A 24,375-nucleotide genomic window follows, 5' to 3' on the forward strand; every position below is an offset into this window, starting at 1 on the left:
CAAACTGTTCTAGTTTAACCAAATCAGAAGTTAAATTGATGAACTTTTAATCAATTTAATTTCTGTATTAAAATCACATTTCAATAAATTATGTAATTGAAAAATCTTTTTATTTCACAAATTTAAATAAAATCTGAAGAAGTTTTCCATAAATTGTGATTATTACAGTTTGCTAGTAATAAAAATACATGGTCAGCGCTCCTTTTGCATGAATTACTGCAACAATGTGGCTTGGCATGGAGATGATCACCTTTTTCTCATCTTCCTCTTGACAGTGTTGATTCTCTGGCCAATCAAGCTCATTGGCACCACTGGCCAATGAACCAGGTATCGGTCATTTTAAATGTGTGGGCAAGTTGAGAGTTCTGCCGGAAAATTAAATCAGCATCTCGATGACGGCTCCACTGGCTTTGGACTTGATAAAACTGGACCAACTCCAGGAGATGACATTCTAAATCTTCACTGATTGTAGAACCATCATTCCAGATCTCAAGAAACCTGAATGGTGTAGTGGGTTTCTCCCGTTGTTCCCATAATGCTGAGACCATTGGGTTGTGCACCATCTACCATTTTCCTCCACTAAACGTTTGGTTTTTAAGCACTCTCTGAACAGCCTGCTTCTTTAGCAATGATCTTTTGTGACAGAACGTCCTGGTGGAGTATGTCTACCAGATGTCTGTCAAGTAGAATATACGTGATCATAATATTTGACCAAAATCCCTTTCTCGGAGGTCTAAATTTCTGAAAACTAAATCTTTGCTTTTGTTACTCGTATGCCATATCTGCCCGTATAACAGCATCTATTTGAAAAAGCTTATTCCAGGATCATCTATCCAAATATAAATTTAATAGCTACAAATTTACTATAGTAGACACCATATACAGCTGTCAAACTGTGATTTTGCCATTGGTGTGCACAAATAAGATTTATGAATGTAATGAATCCTCTTTACTATGATCCTCCTCTGGATCCCTCTCAGCAGTTGAATTATAACTAATAAATAAATAGCTTTCATGACAGAAAAAGAAATGTTTTCTATGTTTTAAAGAAAGCAAAAAATGACAACTGCCTATGGATCAAGGACACAAAAAGTTATTGAAACAGAAATCTTCAAACCGTCTCTACAAAGATGGCATGAAAAGCTTTTAGTGACAACCGCAGCTGAGATATGTCATTCACCAGCAACAACTGTCTCCAGGTTTAGAAGCTCAGCTTGCTGATATGTTTGAATTTGGCATCAATGCCGTCGCTAAACTAGCTAAACTTGGATACAAACTTAAATTCTTCCTGTAATGTGGAAACTTTTTCAACCACAAGAGTATCTAATATGTATTATGATGACAAGTTACTTCAAAAATACAACTGCCTAATGTCCATCACACACTTAAAGTATAAATGTTATGAATTATAAATAGCAGTTTTTAGTAAGAGTTTTATTTTCTTAGTAACAACAGCCTCAAAGGAAGTTCATCTTGCTAATGGGACTGACTACAGCATTATAATTGTTGGAAATCTATGAGCTGGATAGAACATTTAAAAACTATATTAACAAGGTGGCATGTAAATATTTTTTTCTGACAACTACAACTGAGATGAACTGTTCATTGGGAACATTTCAGGGTTAGGAACAACACTTGCTAGCAAGGTTGACTATAGCATGAGTCTTGCAGATTTTAGCTTATTATTAGTGCTGTCCCCAAAATAGTCAAAGCAAGGTATTTATTTTTAAATATATTATAAAATAGTAGCATTTTCTTTACATTCAGAGCCAATTTGGGATGTTTTTTAGTACCTCCTGCCCCAAAGGAAGTTCATCTTGCTAGCAGGTTTGAAGTCAGGTTTGGGAAACTAGTTTAAGCTTAATACAAACTTTAAAATGAATCCTTACAAAGTGGGGTTTTTAAAAATTTGTTCCCAACAATCAGAGCTAAGATAGACCATTAATTAGCAACAATCCAGGGTTAATAAGAATATTTCACTTTAGCATTAGCACCTCACACAGCACTAGCTAAAAATAGATACACGCTAAAATTTTTAGATACAAACCTTTACTAATTTGATGTTTTCCTTCCTTATTCAATCCAAAATAAACATGGCTGGCCTATTGGGCGCCACATGATGAATCAGATCAGCTTTCACTTAATTAAGCCATCATCTTCTGTTAGATGGTAATCTAAATTATGTAGGATTAGCCTCCAAATGTAAACATTCATTTTCAAATTTGCCAGTGATGAACACCATAATCACCAAATTATTTACAATGTAAAATATTTTCCCTCCTAATATTTACTACCTCACAAAATTCCTTTTTTGTGGTGTAGCATGGCAAAAGCATTATCTGGTTTAGGTCTAATCCTTATTCTCAAGTGTTTTACAGCCAATGTAATTACATCTCTGTAAGTCCTGCAGTTTGAACAGCTCTGTCTGCCTCTCTCTATTCTGCTCCTTTTTCTCACTTCCTCTGCAGCTTATTTCCAGAGTGTGTTCCTGAGGTGCAAATTTGAAAAGACTCTGATAAAAATCAGAGGTCACCTAATGTTCTGCACACCAATACACCAATTTGGAGTTGATATTTTCTACTTCTATAGACTGTATAGAGAAGAAGGAGCTAGAATTGTGTTTGCTCAGCTCTCCTCGCCCACCCATGGAGTGTGAAGCAACTGTCATTCAGACAAACAGTTGTGTGTTTTAATTGGTAAAGACACTTTGCTTTGAGAATGATCACATTTGCAGCATCCTTCTGGCACTGCAGCATGCAAAGAACTCTCCGCACTCTTCCCATTGCACCACTACAATTGCTAAATTGTATGTATTCATGGTCGAAAAAGGAGTTGGCCATCAAATGGAGGATTTCTTTTCTTCTACACATTCATCCATTTTTCATACTTTCTATTTTCCCACCACCCATTTTACTGTACGCCACGCACCCACTCTCTGTCCTTTCATTTGCACTTCCTTCATTCCTCTCCTTCAACCCGTGTCATTCAATTTCCCCTGTCCATTCGTCCTTCACTTCCTCCTGCTGTTCACACCGTCCTCCATCCTCATGCTCTCCGGGGGTCTGTGGCAGCGATAATGAAGCGCATAGTTAACAGATATTAGCTCATTGGTGGTGGATTCATTAGACAGAACCCAGGCTTATGGTGATTATTTACCCATATAGGAGGAGCAGGAGGAGGGGGTAACGAATCTGTACCCAGTTCTGACTCCTTTGAAGTCAAACTCGTCCCCTCGAACAACCTCTCACACTTTTCCTTTGCCCTCTGTTTCTCATTTTACATCAGCACTCCTCCTCCTTGCATGTTATTCCTTCCTCCTGATCTTCCTTTTTTGTCTCTTTCGCTGTCATTATGCACCCACAATTCATATCTACTTTCCTTCATTTTCAATCTCTCCATACAGCCCCCACACCCCCAGTGGTAATTATGAAAAAATCTTTAATAGTGCTCAGAGGAGCTGATAGCACCTTTAGCTTAATTAAAGACATTTATGGGATGTAAAGACATGTTGCCCAGGGGGCGGCTCTGTAGCCGTACCAGCCAAAAACTCTTTATGTCTTTGCTTTTTCATCTCTCAGCCTCTCACTCTCTGTTGCACTTATCGTCTCTATTTCACACATGCTTTGTGATACACTCATGACATGCCTCTTGGCTTTTGTCAAACTCACTGATAGGGTCAAAAGTTTTCTAGGACTTTTGAGGCTTCACAGTGTTGTAAACATTGTAAACTGAGATCATGCAGATGTCAGAATCGGTTACATTAGCACTCGTTGTTTATACGAATATCTTTGCTATTTAAAGCTTGTAATGTCTGCCAGAGATACTTTATTGGAGGTAAATGATTTGTACATGAAGCAATTAAAATAGAAAAATAAACTATTATTTCAAACATTTTTGCACACATACTTTCAGTTCATGTCAGAAGGTTTCATGCATGCATAACGAGCATGAACGTCATGCCAGTTTGGAGCTTTTGATGAGGATTTTGAACTATTTCATATTTTCAAAGTGAAAGGATTTTACATCATGCAACTTTACAGATTCTTAAAAACAAGAATTGTGTGCACAAGTTGGGATTTATTGCAAATATATTCTAAAACACACCTGGTCAAAATCATACATTCAAGCACATTTATGCACCATTCATATTTGACATTGAAGTTATCAAATATGGAAATGCAACTTTAATTTAAAACCGTGTTAGTAACAATACAGACTTCTATCACTGTAATCAGTGACTACTTCATCTCTATAAAGGTCAATAAACCAGCCAGAGTTATGATTTGACATTGTTGAGTAGTAACAAAAGCTTCTGGCTTCTCTACAACCTGCTAAAAGGTATTTATACAAATATTACAGGGGTGGTATGAATGTGTTTAATCCTGTTTATATAAATCTGGGCTTGTTTGAATTAGTTTTAAAGTCATAACCATTCCCCCTCGAAAAAGGAGCGTTCATATGCTCCATAAAAAGCTGAAAATGAGCACAATATTCATACTGATGATGAGTGAAAACTTTTGAACAAATCTGCTGTATATGCAAAGTTTTTGTTTTCTCTCATATCCAAGTCTCTTAACTCCAGTTCCAAATGTGCTTTTAGATAAAAGACTCTTCAGAAAGCATTTTTAATGGATGTCGCCTCCAATAGAAACCTCAGTTACTTATTATTATACATTCCCGACAGTCATCATTACACTCCCATCTGTATGCCATCTTTCACTGCACTGCCATCTGCACATCACTATTTTAATTGCACTACCATCTGCAGATACAGTTTTTACTTTTTTTTTTTACTTTTGGATAAAATAATGTAAACTGCATTCATCAGTTGTTGCCTTTTGCATCTTTGCAGCCAATGCACCAGTTCAGATGTCCAAGAACAGGCAAAAGAACCACAAATTGGAAACTCCCCTAACAATAAGGAGTCATCCATGTAGACGGATGTTTAATAATCAGATGACAGAAATTCTGAGTTGGGGAGTAAAGGTAAGAAATGAAACACTAAGAGAATGTAGCTATTACTGAAAATGATCTCAGTACGATCTGGTGCTGTTTTGCTTTTGGAAATGATTGACGTTAGACGTTCTTCAGAGTTAGCTGATGAATGATTAACGGAAAATTAAGCTTTTTTAACAGTCTTCTGGGGGTCCTGACCTGCAGCCAGTTGAAAGTATTTGGACTATGAACCACCAAATTTGAGTAAACTCTATCACTAAGGCTTAAAAACATCAAAGTCATGGTGCAGCTAACTAAAAAACACATCTTCAAATGCAGCTATCTCCACATCTACCTCCAGATTCTTGTTTTTCCATTTTTACTATCTTTTAATTAAGGCTAAATTCCATGCAGCCCATCTGTCTGTTCATAATGTATTTTTACATAACAGCAACTTTGCTTTATCAGTCTCCAACACAAAGACAAACGACAGGAGCAGTGACGCTCTTTTCCTGCTGATTATGCCAGAGTTAGATGCCTCATATCCTGTGGAGCCACAAGATTCTCTGTAAACTTGCTGCCATGTCAGTCAGGGATCCCAGTCTTACAGCAGGACCTTGAAAGATATTCTGTGTTCTCAGGGGAAACTAAGAAAGGTCGCAGTTTTGGAGAAAAGCAGCTGCGCCAAGACTTTTTCTTATTTCTTTCTTCCAATGTATGATGGCGTCTGGGTTTTTCTGCCTTATTCTCGCTTCTTGCCTTGCAGTTTATTCTTCTTACACAGTCAGCTCACACAGAGGTACGTTTTTGAAGATTTCTCAAACTTTAAAAAAAATATTTTAAACTTGAATGAAGTTTTACCAGAACTGATTAAATCTAATGGACATGTCGTGAAGGGAGAGATCACGTCTTTGTGCCAGCGGGTCAATGTTGTAACATTTTGATGAGTTATATGAACTCAGTTCAGAAAGGGATCAAGGACGGCTTTTTGAAATTGCATCCAGTTTATTGTTTAAATTCCAGATCGTCATGTGAGAATGTTCTTATGCTTACAGTGAAAAAGGTATCATAGAAATAGAGCAAAAATCTTTGAATGTTTTAATGTATTTCAATTTTGTATAACTCAATGTGAAGTTAATTGACAAATTGGAAGGTTCTTGGTGTAAAGATTTGTACACCCAGCATTTTATTGCCAAGCAAAACATGAAAGGAAAAAGGGAGAGCGACCTTTTAAATTAATTTTGAAGTTTAATGGCGAAAATCTTGTTTTATCTTCAGCATGTTTCTAGTTTGCACCATTTTTTATCCTGAATATGGATTTTGTAGGACAATTTCACACAAACTCCAAAGTATCTCATAAGGATTTTAGGTTAACGCAGTGTTAATGTTCTCAATTTTATGCCAACATTACATCTGAAAAGTGTGGTGTGCATTTGGAATCAGCTTCCCCAAGCTAATACTTTTCTAATCCACCAGCAGCTGCAGCTACAGCTGGAAGAATTGTGTGGGTTTATTGCTTGTTGGACATTTAGAGACTGGATTTCTTTCCCATTCTTCATTGTTAAGTAGTTGAAGGTTCATCAAATTGGATGGAGAATGTTTGCAAAACAAATATTTCAATACGATTTTGGTCTGGATTGTTGCACCATTCTAGCACACTGAGTATCATCTACCAATGGTGGTCAATCAAATCCATCATCAGCATGTCATGTATCTCTGGAAAGATCTTTTAATAAACCATTCAGGAGGATTCAGGAGTCCTGAATCAGAGTAATGTCTAAAACATGTTGCAGATTAATTATTGGGGAGGACTTTGACTTTGGCTCTCGTCCTGCTGGAAGAAGCACCTCCACTGCAGCTTCAAGTCTTTCTCAAGGTTTTCTTAAAATATTGTTCTATTTTCATTTATCTTCACAATAACATTGACATTGATGTCCCTGCTGAAGAAAGCATGTCCACACAACGATGCTGCCTCCACCATTGTGGTGATGTCAGAGTAATACAGTGTTGCCTTCCTTTCATGGAGCATTTTGTATGAAAAACATGAAATTATATGAACAGATTATTCCAAATGAGTTGCATTAGGTTTAATTTAGGAATATGAAAGTAAAGGGGGTGAAATACAAATGCAAACCACATTTTCTACATCTTTAATATAAACGTCAGAAACAAAATGCCCTTACTTCTTGATAATGTGCTACATTATAAAGATCTTTCAACAAAATACAAAAGAAGGTTGTTGTAATCAGACAAAAATGAATATGTTTAGAGGATAAAACACCAAAATTGTATGTTTTGTTTGGGGTTTCCCTGTGTGAAACTTTCCCCTCTTCTCCTCAGAGTGGGATGAAGTTGTGATGGTTGAACAAAACACATCCGCCACCTTGGTCTGTACTGGTGCCGAACTCCGAGGCGACATATCCATTAACTGGAAGGTGAAGTTGGTGGACACGGATGAATGGAAACTGATTCTCTCAGCCAGCGAGAAGAAAAAGTTTTCTGGAGGTGCCTCGAAGCCATCCATGCGATTGACTGACGACAACTTTCGAAAGACGGGGGATTTCTCGCTGGTTGTTTCACCCGAAGTGGCGGACGCAGGACTCTACTCATGCCTCATCCAGAAACAGGAGAGGAAAGTGAAGGAGAGGATTTTCCTTTTGACAGTCCTCACAGGTAGAAAAGCAACTCGGCTGGGAGCAATAGAAACTGCATATTTTTTTCTAGATCACAGGTCTTCTCTTTTAAAAAACACATACTGGTGTTGCTCCGTGAGGAAAAGTAAAATCACTCTTCTTTGAATGAACGTACACACTTAAAATCACATAGTAGGGAAGCAAAGACGAGTCTGCAACTAGGAAAACGTTTCTAGCTTTTTCCAAATATTCAAAAGCAACCATCATTTAGTGGAATGAGAATGTCAGAGAACGAGATCTTGTCTTCTCTTTTAAGAAAACTGCTTAATATTATATGTGTAGAACTTATTTACTTTTTTAAATTAGTAAGAAAGTACAAACACCATTTGCTTCAAGTGCTAAAATTTTCTATGTAAATACATAGTTGCAAAAGTATTGATTTGGGACTTTTCACATTGTGTCCCATTGCAGCCTCAAACTTACAGGTATTTCTTGTGAAAGGCCAACACAACGTAGTTGAGAAGAGGAAGAAAAAATGATAGATGGTTTCTGTAGTCTTATGTCGAGTCAAGGATGTCACCGGTATTGCGTTTGAACGTCTTTAATGTTGAACATAACACTGACACATTCTCGAGCTGCTGAACAGTGTGTTGTCGGTTTTACCGCTCACCTGTATAACGTCACTTCCTTGTTCTACTCCAACGTAACCTTACACATAAAATAGTTCCATTACATTACAGTTTCCAAAATGTTTTCCAAATAAAAATCAGAAGAATGCAGCGTGCTTTGTGTTCCGCCTCTCAGAGTGAATACTTTCAAGAACCACATTTTGACGCCATTACACCTGCAGGTTTTTGTAAATCTACAGAGCCGCAGTTCTGCCTATTTTCAGAAGCAGAACAGTTTAACATCAGTCAGATGAGATGGAGAGCACACATGAACAGTGAGTTTTACCACAGATTCTCAAATGAATTTTGATTTGACCATTCAAAGACACAAATTAGCTTCAGTCTCACTCTTTTTTTTTTTTTTTTTTTTGCAGGTTTAGGCTTTTGTCCGACTGGAATGCATTTCCAGAAGTCTTCTCCTTTTGATTGACTATCATTTTACTCCATCCATCTTCTTATCAACTCCTTCAGCCTTTTAGAAAAAAAAAATCCGCTTTTTAGAGAAGTTTCACTGCACAATAGTTTTTATATGTATGCGAATAGTATTAATATAAAAAATGTCCTTCACCTCACTGCAAGTAACTTCATTGAATGGATCATATTGTAGTCAAACTGTAGGAGACACAGACACACACTAACAATTTACTATAAATGTGAAAATTGTCTTCTACCAGTTTGTTTTATTATAGTTTTTTTTTCTTTTAGACTTTAAAATACCAAAATTTGTGCGCAACTTTGTATTTTTGTCTGTCTGATGGCTCCATTTTTAAATATTAAATCAAACCTTCTGATTGGTTACTCAGTATTTGTGGGGCCTTGTTACAGAATACTTTTTTATTCATTTCTGTGTCTGGGCACGCAAAGTTTTATGTTTTACTTGAGTAAAAATATGTTGAAGTAGTGCGACTTTTAACTGAGTGCGGTTTGTCGGTACTCTGCCTCAAACTGTGAAGGCCGTAGGTTGAACTAGATTTTACTAGGAGTATTAGAGTAAAGAAGTCTGAATACAAATGCATCCCACTTTTCTAGAGTTTTATTTGTATCTTTTTTCCCTTAGCTTAACTACTACTACTTAATCTATCACAAAATCTTAAGAAAATCCATTGTTGTTGTGGTACTGATTTGATAAAATGTGAAAGCCTTCCAGAAATATAAAAACCCTGAAGGGATGGTAAGTTCTTGTAGACATTATAGAGAACAACTGAATAGCTGTAAGTTTTATTTATTGTAGTATTCCAGTTTTTAAAAAAAATTTGATTCAGTGTTTCAGAGATATTTGACCACAAATTCCTCCTTTTAAGATGCAGAAATCTAAATATTTTAAGCCCAACTTCAATGAGCTGCGGAGGATGGAAATACTCTTGCAGGAATACTTTTCTTGATCAATATGTGGTTTCTTTTGGTGCTGGTGCTCATGTGCTTTTTACTCTAGTAGATTGGATCACACACACATGCCCACATGCACCCACACACACAGTTCTGATTGCTCTTTAGAAACTCTGACTTTCTAAAACATCCAAACAACCAGAACTGATCGATCAATATTTCTGTACATCTCTGATGTAATGATTTCTACCACAGATATTCATCACTGTAAACTTTAGTACAGAGTTCTAATACTAAACATTTCAGATTATCATTTGTAAATGTATTAGCATATAGTTTCCTTCTCGCTTGTCATTAATGCATAATATGGAATCAGTTATTAATAATTTATAAGGTGTTTATAGATGAATGGATAACATATCTATAAACTATTTATTAGCCATCTATAATGGGAGCCTTACTGTAAATGGTACCAAATAAATAAAGAGAAGGATTAAAAGTTAGCATGCTTTATTCTAATGTTAGCTTCCTGTATCCTTCCTTCTCTCCAGTTGGCTTCTTTCCCCCTCTGCCCGTCCGTCAGTACAGCACCCTGCGGCTGTTCGCCAGAGCCATTCCTGACATTTCTGTCTCCGAAATCACCTGGACGGCACCTGGCGGCTTTCCCTTGAAGACAGAGAAGTGGCAAATCTCAGGCACGGTGACTAAAGTGCCGCAGGTCCAGAACGCCGACGGCGGGACTTACACCTGTACGGTTTACCCCCAGGGTAACTCCAGCGGCGTGCTGACTGTGCGTGTGGACGTGAGAGTTGACGGTGAGCAGAAGAACTGAGGAAAATCATACGATTGTTGTTTCTTTCATTGAAGATAAACATCAAACCCGGAATCTGTAGGTGCAGAAGCATTATTTATTTAGGAATACTGTACCTAAAGTTTTTCAAAGTATTTACTTCAATAAAAGGGTTTCAGGATTCAAAAGCATCCTGTAGATCTTCACTGGATTTCAGCTTGTTCTACTGTGATTATTAGAGGTGCTGTGTTTATATATTATTCATCATTTGTTCCTCTCCTTCCCTTTATTGCTCTTCTCTCCTCAGCCAGCAATGTGGCCTCATTCACCAATATTTCACACCGTAAGTAACTCCAACAAAAGCAGGCTGAAAGTCCTGAGTCAGCTGCCTGCTAATCAGGTGGAGCTGAAGGTCAGAGGTGACTCTCAGCATATAAAAACTTAATCCTAATTGCTGGAGAATTTTTCTTTCCCCATCACTTCATTACTCTTTGGCTATTCTGTTTATTCCCAGTCTTAACCTCTCTCCCTGTTATCTTTTTGCTCAGAATTGCTAATCAGCGTCTTTGTATGCTGTAATGTTCTCACCTCTGCTTCCATTCCTTTACCTGCAGGAAATGAGATCTCCACTGCCACTCAGGCTCAAAAATCCTTCCTCCTGGTCTGTCCCAGCAGCCAGGGTGACTATGTCCGGCTTCACTGGCTTCTCCCAGACACCAAAAATAACAGCAAGATTAAGCTAGTGTACCACTACGACCGCTGGAGGGGTTTCACCTCCAAGCACAGCAGCAAGCTCCAGCTAGCCGGTTCGCCGTACAACCCACAGGCTGGGAGCTTCTCCTTCCTACTCACGCCTGATTTGAAAGATGGAGGCCTCTACGTTTGCGAAGTCTTTCTCAATGACGTCATTTTCAGCCAGAGGACAAGACTCAGCGTTCTGAAAGGTAAGGAAGAGAGCGGTTGAAAACTGTTGCGCAAAGGGCGTGGCCACAGAGGTGGCTGAAATCTGATTGGACACCCTGCCTGGCTCCGCCCACCAGAGCTGTCAATCAGTTTGTTCATAGCATATTATACATAGATTCGCGTTTTGTCACACTCCATGTAAGTAGATGACAGAAATGCTCTGTTTGTTGTTTTACAACTGTCATTAATAATTATTGTTATTGATTGTTTCAATTTTATTTTATAAAAGTATAACTCAATTCATGTTTACTTGTAAATACATGAGAGTTTTCCCAAATGGCTAAAGTCTAATCTTCAGTTTGATGCATATGATGTTTAATAAGAAGAAGAAAAGCACCTCAGACAACTGCATAAAGGAGAAAAGGAGGCAACTAAACAACTGTTTGCAATTTGTAGTTTATAATGGCCCGATAATTTTCATTTTACGTTGATAAGTAAGTTAAATAGAGTCAGCATAATGGCACTAAAAATGGAGTTGTGTACTGTTGAGCTATGCTAAGCTAAACAGGAGCAATTAGTCTGTCCCCTACATGCCAAACAAATCCATGTGTATGTTTGGTAAACAGATAGTTTTGTTATTCAAAGCTCAGCCTGCTGTTCATTGTAATCTAAGGCTGCAGTGCATTTAGATGAAGTTGCAGTTTTAGTGTACCACTCTTGACTCTGCCTGGAACCCATGAAAAAACATCTAGAGCCTGTAACACACTATGTGTGGTGGAAAACTGACACGGCACATCACCTTGAAAACATGGTGAAACATGGTGATGGCTGTATCATGCTGTGGAGTCACTTTTCATCAGCAGGGACATGGAAACTTGGGATTTGTTATCTGCTGGAGAACTTTATTTGTATTCCTCCAAAAGTTCTGACTTCATCTGGATTATAAAAACAAGGACTAAGTTGAATTTAAAGCTTTTTAAAATATTACTGACATGATCATTTTGGGGTCTGATTGGTATAGGCGACTATCAAATAAGGTCGCTGAGCGGCTGAATGGGGAAATCTTGTTGACGCGCCAGCTGATCAACACTCCAAGGCAGGATGCAGTTAAAAAGGGTTTTATTTTATCAACATCCAAAAACAGAAAAGTGTCCAAAAGGCATGGCTAAAAATAAACGGATCCGACAGTAATCAAGGACAAAAACACCATAATAGCTTAAGGTGGTGGCGCGGCGGCGGCGGCGGTCAGCAAAAGTAAAACCTCCCCCATCACCCACTCATTTCCCACCAGGTGCACAACAGGTGATCTATAATTTCTAATAACCCCACGTGATCCCACGCTCCGCCTGTCCACAACATTCCGGCCCCTAATTATTACATCATTACACAGTAATAATTACATGTATAACACCATAACACAAGATATACACTACATTAAACACACATTGAGACAACACATTCAAAAAGTCCATGAAAGTCATTTTCAAATAGTCAAACAGTCATTTTCTCCTTTTTCCTCAAAATTGTCCGTCCAATAGTCAGTCAGTTATAGGCCAGAGGTTACCAGCACTTAGCCTAAACATAGTCAGTCTGCGATGTACATCTAGTTGTAGTAAAGTCAAGTCAAAAGGTTAAGTCAAAAGTTGAGTTAAGTCAAATGTGTTGTTTTCATTGTTCGGAGGTCTCTTGAAGAAGGCATATCTTTGTAATGGGTCTACATAAGTGGCTGGTTGGGGTCTTAATCTTGACCTGACGTACAAGTCCATTTTTGTCTGGCACAGTTTCTGTGATTCTTCCCATGATCCTGGAACCACGAGGTGCAGAGTCATCCATTATAAGGACCACATCTCCAGGAACGAAGTTGCGGCTAATCTTCATCCACTTTTGACGCTGTTGAAGTTGAGGCAGATATTCTTTAATCCATCTCTTCCAGAACAGATCAGATATATATTGGACCTGTTTCCATCGTTTCCGTGCGTAAACATCATCCTTCTGAAATAAACTTTGAATCTCAAAATCCAATCCATCACTCTGAGAAGACGAGTCCAAATGAAGCACGATGAATCAAAAACATCAAAGGATGATCATCATCTTGTGCAGGGAAAACACCAATAAAAGCAGACACTGACTTCAGGGTCTTCATGTGGAATTTTCTGTATGTCTTCTGGGTTTACAGGCCAATCTTTCTCTGCCTGTGTAAGAATGCAGGACCAGATAACCATGTAGTATTATGTAGAAATGATTCTACCTTCATACCCCTGGAGGCAATGTCTGCGGGGTTATTTGTTGTATTCACAAATCTCCACTGGGAGACACCAGAAGCCCTGAGAATCTCTGACACTCGATTAAATCACAAAAACACGGAACCTGGAAGTCTTGTTATTGAGGTATTTCAATACAGAAGTGCTGTCTGTCCAAAACACTGAATCTAGGAGAAGCCTTAGTTCTCTTCTCCACAGTATGTCCATGCGAACTGCCAACACAGCCGCCGTCAACTCCATACGGGGAATTGTGACTGGTTTTAAAGGTGCCACCCTGGACTTCCCCATTATGAAGGAACTGTGCATTTGGGAAAAACTGTTCTGCAGCAGGAGGTAGGTAACAACACCATACCCCTTCTCACTCGCATCCATAAAATGGTGTAACTGTGATTGCTTTCCCAAAATCAGTAGATTTCAAACATCTTTTGATGCTGAGTTTGTCCAACAGCTGCAATTCTTCCAGCCAGCTTTTCCACTCTTGAGCAACTGCTTCTGGAATAGCATCATCCCATCCTATTCCCTTCTGACACAGGTCTTGAAGGATTCTTTTAGCTATGAAAATGACAGGAGCTAAGAAACCCAAGGGGTCATAGAAGGTGCTAACAGTGGCAAGGATCCCTCTTCGGGTCAAGGGTCTGTTTGGGATGGATATGCAGAACTTGAACGCATCTGACTGTAGACACCACCATACTCCCAATACTCGTTCAACAGGCAAGATGTCACTATCAAGATCTAGGCTTTTAACCTCTTTGGCTCTTTCTTCCTCAGGTATTGCTGCCAAGACGCTGCGACTATTACTTATCCACTTTGTTAAGTGGAAGCCACCTTTGGCGCAGATGAGTCTAAGGTCTGAATAAAGAGATATAGCTTCCTCTTCAGTGTCTATTGAGACAAGACAGTCATCCACATAGAAACTATACAAAATGGTATCAATCACCTGCTGGCTGAAATCTGCTTTGTTGTCTTCTGCACATTTCATGAGCGTAGTTAGCACAACTTGGAGATGATGTTGCTCCAAATAAATGAACACCCATGCGGTACTCCTGCATGCTCTGATTAAAGTCACCACCAGGCCACCACAGAAACCTCAATAGGTCAGCATCTTCCTCTGGCACATGCACCTGATGGAACATGGCTTCAATGTCAGACATCAAAACAACAGGCTCTTTTCTGAACCTAGTCAGCACGCCAACCAGGCTATTTGTTAAATCGGGGCCACTCAGGAGCTGTGCATTGAGAGAAATGCCTTGGAATGACGCAGCACAATCAAAGACGACCCGAATCTTTCCCTTGGTAGGATGGTACACCCCATGGTGAGGGATATACCAAACCTTTCCATCACTGCGCTCCAAGTCTGTGATTGGCACTCTTTTTGCATAACCTTTGGATAGAAGATCTTCCTTGAAGGCAATGTAGTCTTTGTGGAAGTCTTTATCTCTGATTAACCTTTTCTTTAAGCTTAAAGCACGTTGTTCAGCAATTATGCGGTTATCAGGCATTCTTAAGTCTCGGTCTCTCAAAGGCAATGCAATGTTGTAATGTCCGTCAAGTAAGGTTACTGTCTTGCTTGTCAACTCCAAAAACTTGGAGTCTTCCTTCGACAGCCCCATCTGCTCCTCATGGCTGTTCTCAGGAAAATCCATCTTGAATTGTTGTTTCCATAGGTTATCCAGTGTAACAGCAGAAATTCTGTTCATGGTGACAGTTGACAGACCATCCGTTCTTTCCCAAAATTCTCGGTCAATCGGCCCATTCACTGTCCAGCCGAGCACAGTTTTAGTGGCAAAAGGTCCATCACCTTCGCTCCTAATGACCTCCAAAGGTTCTAGAGCTCTGGGCATGTTCATGCCAATCAAAAGCTCCACCTGTGCTTTGATCTCTGGCAAATAAACATGCTTCATGTGTGGCCAGATATCCAGATCTTGTTGCTTTGGGATGTTACTCAGGTCTACAGGCATTTTGTGCTGAGTAAAGAGGTCAGGCATGTCATAATACATGTCGCTGTCCAATCCAGCGATTTCAAGTTCAGATACAATGAAGCTGTCCACAACTTTCTCTTGTCCCATGGTGCGCAAGAGAATCTTTGTTTTTCTCCCAATGAGATTCAGCTTATCCAAAAGACCCACTGTACAGAAGGATGCTGAACTTCCTTGATCTAAAAAGGCATATGTTTCCAATATTCGTTGACCTTTCTTTGATTTCACCTTGACTGGCACAATGGCAAGCTTGCAGTCCTGCTCACCGGCCCCAGTAAGACCACTAGTCTGAACTGTTTCAAGAGATTTGACTGCTTCAGCATCAAATTGAACTTCATTCTTCTTCTTGTTATAAATATGGAGAATGCTTGCATGTCTGAAACCACAGATTTTACATGAAAGGCGTTGTCTGCATTCTTTGCTGATGTGCCCTGTACACAGGCAAAACAGACGCCATTTCTCCTAAGAAATGAAATCTTCTCATTATGAGGTTTCTTTTCAAGCAGAGAGCATAATTCCAGTTTGTGTTCACCTCTGCAAAACAAACAAATCTTCACATCAGTCTGATGGTCTTGAGACTCTGACGGATTATTTCTCTCAACAGCAGAGGTAGTGATGCCAAAGCTATTTCCTGTAATTCTTGGACGAGAAAAACGTTTTCCTCCATCTATGCTCTTGGCTGATGAATTTATTGATGGAGCATCACTTAAGTTTCCAAAGACAGGATCTGTAATAATTTTGACTTGACGCTCAATAAAGAAAACAATGTCAATAAATGTTGCTCTTCGATGCTGCTTCTCGAGGATGTCACATGCTACTGTTCGCCATTTATCTCTTAATTTATATGGCAATCTTTTAATCACAGCAAGCATATTAGCAGGTGTGTTTAATTCAGAAAGATCATGAATGTCCTCCATTGCATTACAACACCCACGTAAAAACAAATAGTATGCCTGAAGAGCTTTTCCGTCTTCTGATTTAATCAATGGCCACGAATGAACTTTATTCAAATAAGCAGATGCAATAACATGTCCATTTCCAAAATGCTCATACAGCATAGTCTTTGCTTTTACATATCCACCACCATCTGACATATGTTGACAGCTTTTGACAAGTTCATTAGGCTGCCCCCTGGTGTACTGTGCGAGGTAATGCAGGCAATCGTCAGGATCACCAGTCTTTGATTCAATGACCTGTTCAAATGAGCGCATAAAAGCCTGAAAATAAAGGGGATTGCCATCAAAAGGTTGAATATCTCTTTTGGGTAGTAAAGAGAGACTTTGTTGATGAACCAACATGCAAGTTAATTCATTTTGTTTCTCCATAATGGATAACAGATTTTCATTGGTTGCTGACTGAGCAGCTTGCTGCAGAGGCATATTTGATATTGTTCTGTTTACAGGATGAGAAGATCCAAGAAGAGGTGCAAACCTTTTCTTTGTCACATTTTGTTGCACTGGTTTTATTTGAAGCTCTGCATTTTCATTAATTGCATTTCTCTTTGTCTGTGGAACAAAGGTATTAGCATTAAGAGTTTTAACAATATTGTCCTTTGTTTTAAAATAGGATTCCATACCATTGGATTTTCTTGAAGTTGAGCTTTGCACTGCAGATCCAGTTTTCAGCACATTTACTTTTGCAGCAGTTGCAGCTATTTCTGCTTCAAGTTGAAGCTGTTCTTTCCTTTTCCTAAGTTGCTCCTCTTGTTCTTCAATAGCATGTTTTTCTTTGAGCATATTTTGACGTGTGAGCAAGGCAGCCATTTCAGCTTCTGCCCTGAGACGTGCAGATGATGTTGATGATATTTTAGAGCTTGACTTGCTTCCTTGATTTGAAACGCTGTCAGATGGCAACACATCATCTTGAACGTCAGGCTGGAGATTAGCAGGTAACTGAGGCTCCATTTGTTCTTGAACCTCCACTTCTTCTCCTGATGGAGTTTCCTGTGTCCTTAACATGTCAGAGGATGATCTGCTTGAGCATTTATTTGTTTCAGAAAGCCATATTTCAACATCCTCAATAAATTCTTTGTTGTATTTAGTGATACTTGAAAACCATGTATTTTGTTTATCTTGCTCATCAAGCGGAATTAAAGGCAGCAAAGATTCATGCAATATAATGGCCTCTTTAAACAGGTTTGTTAACTCATCCAGTAATGATTTTACTTGTGAATAATTTTTATCATCTTTCATTAGCTCTTTAAGAGATGATATTACACCTTTCGTTTTCTTTACACACTTTTTCCGCTCTGTTTGGATCGTTTCAATTTTATTTGCGAGAGCTTTTTCAGTGAGAACGATCGCTCTTTTATCCCTTTCAGGTTTCTCAACAGCTGATACAGCAGACGATCTACTCATTTTAATCCAAAAGAAAAGAAGCTTGTAGGCAACAGCGACTCCTTAAACTTTATTGAACATACGCAGAGCCACAGCACACACTCGCACACCAAAATGTCGCAGCCTCAGAGCAAAACATAGCGGGGGGCGTGTCACAACAACAGCTTCTCGTGGCAGAACCAAACTGCGTTAAAAGAGCAATACGCAGCACCAAACATTCAGGTTACATACCACTGTCGTCTTCTACTTCTCTGTCAACGATCCTCTTTCGTAGTTATAGTGGCGGTGGTGTGTGGGCTCGCTTTAACGTCCAGCTGTGCGACTCCATTGTCGTTAGTTTCTTTTTGCTGACAATATAGGCGACTATCAAATAAGGTCGCTGAGCGGCTGAATGGGGAAATCTTGTTGACGCGCCAGCTGATCAACACTCCAAGGCAGGATGCAGTTAAAAAGGGTTTTATTTTATCAACATCCAAAAACAGAAAAGTGTCCAAAAGGCATGGCTAAAAATAAACGGATCCGACAGTAATCAAGGACAAAAACACCATAATAGCTTAAGGTGGTGGCGCGGCGGCGGCGGCGGTCAGCAAAAGTAAAACCTCCCCCATCACCCACTCATTTCCCACCAGGTGCACAACAGGTGATCTATAATTTCTAATAACCCCACGTGATCCCACGCTCCGCCTGTCCACAACAATTGGTTTCTTTAAATTATTTTAAGAAGAAAAAGTGACGCATCAAACATCTCTCATTGCAAGTAAGAACATATAGAACCGTGTCATCCATTCATTCAATCGCTTCAGTGCACAACATTTAAAAACAATCATCCACAGCACACCAGTAACAACAATAAGTAACTTACACAACCTGCTCCTTCCTTAACTATAAAAACAACAACATTCATTCAGCCATCTCTGCTCAAACATTTCTTCAGAAATTAAACCCAAAATCAGCTGCAAGCAGCTTCATCAACCGAGTAATATTATTCAATTAGTGCATAAAGTCTGATCATTTGTTCTCATGGCATTTGTTCAATTACATCACTGTTCAAGTCATTACCCCCATCATTTTATTCTTCTTTTCTATTACCAGACAAACAGCCATGCTTTAATGTAATTTGTGCACTTTAAATCAATTTCTCTCGCATGATTCTTGCCATCAATTTGTATCTTAGATGAAGAAATAAACAAAGAATAAATTCTGCAACCTTTGTGGAAACTAATTTCCAGTCTAATAATATACAGATATAAAATAAAGAATATTTATTTTATATCTATTATTTTATATTTATTTTATATATGGAATCATATTACAAATTACTGGTGACTAGGGCTGTTGTAAACTAATATTTTAGTAATTGAGTAATCTATCGATTATTCTTATGATTAATTGGGTAATTGGATAAAAAAGATAAAATAAAACATTAGTAAATCTAACACAAGAGTAGTGTTACTATGCATATCAACATCAGTCCAATTTTTCACATTTGAGCTTCTCTAACAATAACTTTTCTGTAGTTTAGAAAATTAACCTGTAGCAATAATTGCTTACTTTCCAAGTTAACATGAAGAAAATACAGCTGCCCACCTGTATTTATCCACTCAGTGACTTGGTAATAATAAAGAGGCAAGCTCACAAATACTAAAAGATGTCTATACTTCAGCTTTTCGTTTCTGTATTCATCTTCAGTCAATTTAAAAGATTAACTCTCACCTTGCCCAGACATTTATAGCTGTTGGGTTTATGTCAGCAACGGGATTTCACACTTTCGTTCATCACACACAGAAACATTTACCAGCTCCGTGTCGCCACCCGTTTGTTGAGACCGGGATGATATTTAAAAAATTTTCCGGTTCGTCCGTAAAGCTACACTTACGTTAATCATCTAATGCGCAGCCGCCCGCAGTATTCAATCTATCCGCTCACCTGTATAAATACACCTGCAGCGCTCCTCCCCGACAACAACTCAGGCGGAAGTGGGAGCGCTGTGCAACGCAAGTAATAACCCGGCCGGAACACGGTGCATTAAACAATAAAACATAACTTAACTTCGAGGCAGATAAATTTTCTTTGAGGAATTTTAACAATCGAGGTGCTCGAATCACTCGACGAATCGTTTCAGCCCTGCTGGTGAGTTTATGCAAAATGTTTCTCATTTCTCAATCACAATTTATTTTTTCAAATTCCTCAACATTGATGTACAGAATAACTGGGGAAGAATCCAAAAATATTTAAATCTCATAAACACTATATGGTGTATTTATACCTGGACCACTTTCTTACAGTTATTTCATTTATATCACAGTACAAATGCATGATATTTATAAAGTGTAGGTATGACATGAATGATTAATATAATATAATATAATATAATATAATATAATATAATATAATATAATATAATATAATATAATATAATATAACAGATAAAAGGGCTGCACAGTGGCACAGTTGGTAGAGCTGTTGCCTTCCAGCAAGAATGTTCTGGGTTCAATTCCCGGATGGAGTTTGCATGTTCCCCCTGTGCATGGTGGGTTCCCTCCGGGTTCTTCGGCTTCCTCCCACAGTTCAAAAACATGACTGTCAGGTTAATTGGTCTCTCTAAATTCTCCCTGGTTGTGTGTGTGTGTGAATGGTTGTGTGTCCTGTATGGCTCTGTGTTGCCCTGCGACAGACTGGCGACCTGTCCAGGGTGAACCCGCCTCTCACCTGGAACGCAGCTGGAGAGGAACCAGCAACCCTCTCGACCCCATTAGGGACAAGGGTGAACAGAAAATGAATGGATGGATGGATGATAGATAAAATCTCTGTTTTGCACTCCATTTGTAGCCATTGTTATTAAATATTCCTTTGCTCTTTAATTACATATCCTCAAATTAGTTATTTTTTCTAATTCATCAGTGCTTCATTCATACTTCTCTCCTAGGGCAAAACTTTTTTGCACCATCTCTGAACAAACAAAAAACATTCTGAAAATCTTTTTTATCATAGGACGAAGAAGGGCTGAAGGTGCTCAAGGTTTTTGAATGAACGTTTCATGATGAGTAAATTGGTGTCAAATATTTTCATCCAGGACTTCTCAACAAAACTTCACCCTGAGAGATTAGTGAAGAATTTAAAGTTTTACAGATCAAACCAAGATCTTTTTTTTTTGTTTTACTTTTGTTGTTTTGTTGGTTTGAGTCAACCAAAAAGTGAGTGATAAATATAAAAGAATGAAAACATTAGTTTTGTGAAACAATAATAACTCTTTGCCTCAGGGGTAGGTAAATTATAAAATAATGGTGTCAGAAGAAGTTGATGACGGTTTACAAACTCAAGCTCATGAAGCATAAAGTAAGAACTTCTGCAGGTTGCCACATCATTAGTCACAGAAATGCTGAAATCTTCTGTAGTTTAAAACACAATGCTTTACGACGGTTGTGGAAATATTCAAGGAAACAAAGGAAGCTGAGACCACAGTGAGTTTTCAACAAGAGTCTGCTGTCTCTAAAAGCTCTTTCTCATCTCATTGTTCCTTTAAAAATGTGACTGGCAAGCCATAAATTATGAAGAAAGTCTTTGTCAGCAGTTGGAGGAACAATAGAACAATGGCAGCAGAGATCTCGAGGGATGTAGTTTAAATTTTATTCAGATCAGTCTTTTATATGGTAAAACATCTCACCTCCTTAAGCTGGCCTCATTCGACAGAGTATGTTTGATAATTACATGGCAAATACAGATTCGGTGATTTATACAGGTCAGTTCTCCTTGATTCTGATGTAAAGCGCATAGTTATATTTCTCCATGCATAACATAGCAGCTATGTTATGCATGGAGAAAATTATGCATGCAACCCCATTGATATTTATTTATAGATCCCTCAGCAAATTACCCATTAATCACATGCTTCCCTTAAGCGACTACAACCTTTTAGCTGGATATTTGACCATTCCTCTTTGCAGAATTGCTTATTTCATTTAAGCAACATTTGCAAATCTTATCCGATGCACAAGTATCACTGGCAGTGAAACAGTTTCACAGTATGATACTACCACCACCTAGCATTGTTTTAATTTTGAAAACCTCACCTTGACCTCTCCAATCTCCAAACTCATCTGAAGGTAAAACCTGTATATAGAAATACTCAATCTTGATTATTTAATCCCCAATAAGAACTTCAAGCAACAAAACAATGCAGTAGTTTGACTTTGAGCAGTAGTTTGGTACTACAAGAAGAGTGCTTCATAGTACTCCAAACTTTACCCTAGAATGTTTCTCTAGAAGACATTTTGCTTGTTTAGGTGCTGAAAATTTAAGTTGTGCTTGAAGGTGTCAATTCAGTTCTGTTATTTAAACGATTTATCTGTTGTTTTGGGCTTTGGACAATGCATGAGTACCATGATAGTGAAATTAATCCATAGCAAAATGCTGCATCCACCATGCTGGACATTATTCACAGGTTTGAAAACCTCATCTTAACTCTCCCAAACATAAATTTCTTTGTAGACAAATGGTTCAGTCTTTGACTTCCCTGAACATGAAGCGTTTATTTGGAAGGCATTTTCTTGAGGAAACTACCGGTACAAACTTCAGATGACTTTGACTTTGCTCATAGTGAAGCAGAAACTTTGCTATTTGTTGGTACCCTCTCAGTATATTGCAATCTAAAACCAGCTTCCTTGTGGGGAATCAAAGCAGCTTAACGTGTTTCTGGTTTACCCTTTAACATCTTGACACCAGTTTATTTACTTTCGAGTGACTGGTTGGGTCAGATGACAGAAAACTGGTTAAAACTGGAGTTAAAAAACTCACCTACCAGGCCATAATGACAAGAACAATGCTTGGAGGACTCAAACTAAAGAACACAGTGTCAACTGCTAAGCATGGTGGTGGCAGAATCATGCTGTGTAGCATGTCTTCCATTGGTACTTGTGTATTGTACAAACCTGGTGGGCTATCTTAAAAGTGATATCCAGCCTGGATTTTGCAAACAGCTTAGTGATGGTTATAAAAACAGTCTGCATTCAACTTACTGAGCGTAAATGATCCATGAACTCAAATCTTTTTAATCCCACTGAAATTGGTGATTTGCGTCTTTAAAGGTCCCAAATTAATGTGACCTTCATCTCCACTGATCAGATTATGTAGGCACCTGTATTTATCCACTCAGTGACTTTCTGCAAGTACATGAAAGCAGAAATGTTAAACTATTCAGCAAGGCTGAAGAATGTGCAGAGCTGTTAACCACAGAGGCAATATGTGTCAGTGTTTAGAGAGACAAGCCTCTAGCACCTGTCTCCTGAGGTGTTTCAGCAATCATGTGCCCCCGCTGAAGAGTCATTGAGTGAGACATTAAATTTGTACTGGTTTCAGCTCTTTCTTCACTGACTCCAAATGAGGAAAACAAACACAGAGGGAGTTTCCTAGAGCCATTTGCAGAGTGTCACATTATTAAATGAAAACATTAACTATATTGCTCCTAAAAGAGAAATATGCTTAATTTATAAATGTAAAGACCAAGAAAAATTCAGCTAAGCACCTGTTGATTTTTTACGAGAGTGCCTGAGGGAATTTTTCCCCTTTTCTTTGCAGGAGCACCCACACATGCACAAATCCAACATGCTCTCCTACTCTTACAACAGCCTGTCATGCTGGCCTTGGAAGGCTTTACTAATCACAGTCCCACCAGCATCCATCACAGCTGCCCAGACATGACCGGTCGATCCGTCACTGTCACTGTCACCCCGCTTCACAAATCTGCATCCGTTGCACCACGTTCACACCTCCACCCACTCCCCAATCATGTGAGGCATATATTTTTACCCTGCCGTCGTTAGAAGTATCATTATGTGTGATTATACCTGCTGCCCTCCCACCGAGGCTGTGGGTGGCCCACGCTGATCACACTAATCAAGGCTGAAGTGTGTGTTTTTTAGGCTTGTGTGTGTGAGGTGGGGATCTGCGGTGCTTGATTACGCCCAGATGGATTCTCATTACAGTTTGATGAGACACCAAGCATCAGTCACAGTCAACCAATGCATTAGCAGTAAATCACTTTAATGAATATATATATTATTTTGACCCTTCTCTGAATTGTTCTGTTTGTCATATAACGGTCCCCCTTTGATGATCACTCTCTCTCTCTCCATCCTTGCCCTTTTTGAACATTCAAACAGAAACATTTTAACTCTTTCTCATTTCTCTTCCTTCCAAACAGTTTTTTTCCCACTAACTCATCCTTCTTTCTGGTTTCTCTTTCCTCTCCCATCTCCTCTCATCCTTCTCTCTCTCCTTCAGTGAAAACCAACCATTATCCCTCGAAGCTGAATCTGCTGTGCCTGTATTCAGAGCGCTCCAACGTTCGGAGTGCAGTGTGGAAACATGACAATAAGAGTCGGCGGCTGCAGATGTCAAGCAGCGGCCCTGGCAGCATCAGCACCACCCTGCCGCTGCCCATCACCCCTGTTGTAGCAGGGAATTACACCTGCACCCTGCAGCTGAAAAATGGCCAGAGCATCCAGGCAGTTCAAGCTGTCACAGCGCCTCCAACAGGTGAGATGAGAGC

General features: G+C 39.0%; 1 protein-coding gene and 1 long non-coding RNA gene across 5 annotated transcripts in view; one reads left to right on the forward strand and one right to left on the reverse strand.

The window, feature by feature from the left end:
* The first annotated feature begins 5,527 nt into the window (after positions 1 to 5,527).
* Positions 5,528 to 24,375, forward strand: part of g6fl (g6f-like) — a 29,226-nt gene continuing 10,378 nt past the window's right edge. For 2 of the 3 annotated variants that reach the window (XR_006370643.1, XM_044117016.1), the window contains exons 1-6: positions 5,528 to 5,734; positions 7,276 to 7,608; positions 10,114 to 10,377; positions 10,660 to 10,695; positions 10,967 to 11,296; positions 24,108 to 24,362. Coding sequence is in view for 2 of the 3 variants with exons in the window: in XM_044117016.1 (XP_043972951.1) it covers positions 5,653 to 5,734; positions 7,276 to 7,608; positions 10,114 to 10,377; positions 10,660 to 10,695; positions 10,967 to 11,296; positions 24,108 to 24,362 (1,300 nt within the window). In the remaining variant the exon portion in view is untranslated. The remainder of the gene's footprint in view (positions 5,735 to 7,275; positions 7,609 to 10,113; positions 10,378 to 10,659; positions 10,696 to 10,966; positions 11,297 to 24,107; positions 24,363 to 24,375) is intronic. The other variant, XM_044117017.1, reaches the window with a different exon arrangement.
* On the reverse strand, positions 9,487 to 19,956 carry LOC122831086. 2 transcript variants are annotated; one of them, XR_006370644.1, is made up of 5 exons: positions 19,755 to 19,956; positions 11,205 to 11,289; positions 10,941 to 11,055; positions 10,308 to 10,449; positions 9,487 to 10,228 (listed from the first exon to the last, which is right to left on the reverse strand). It is a non-coding gene; the product is annotated as an uncharacterized LOC122831086 (long non-coding RNA). The 2 variants fall into 2 exon arrangements; XR_006370645.1 differs by lacking the exon at positions 19,755 to 19,956 and adding an exon at positions 19,542 to 19,686.

The sequence above is a fragment of the Gambusia affinis genome, linkage group LG05, assembly GCF_019740435.1.
Source record: "Gambusia affinis linkage group LG05, SWU_Gaff_1.0, whole genome shotgun sequence".
NCBI classification, from domain to species: domain Eukaryota; kingdom Metazoa; phylum Chordata; class Actinopteri; order Cyprinodontiformes; family Poeciliidae; genus Gambusia; species Gambusia affinis.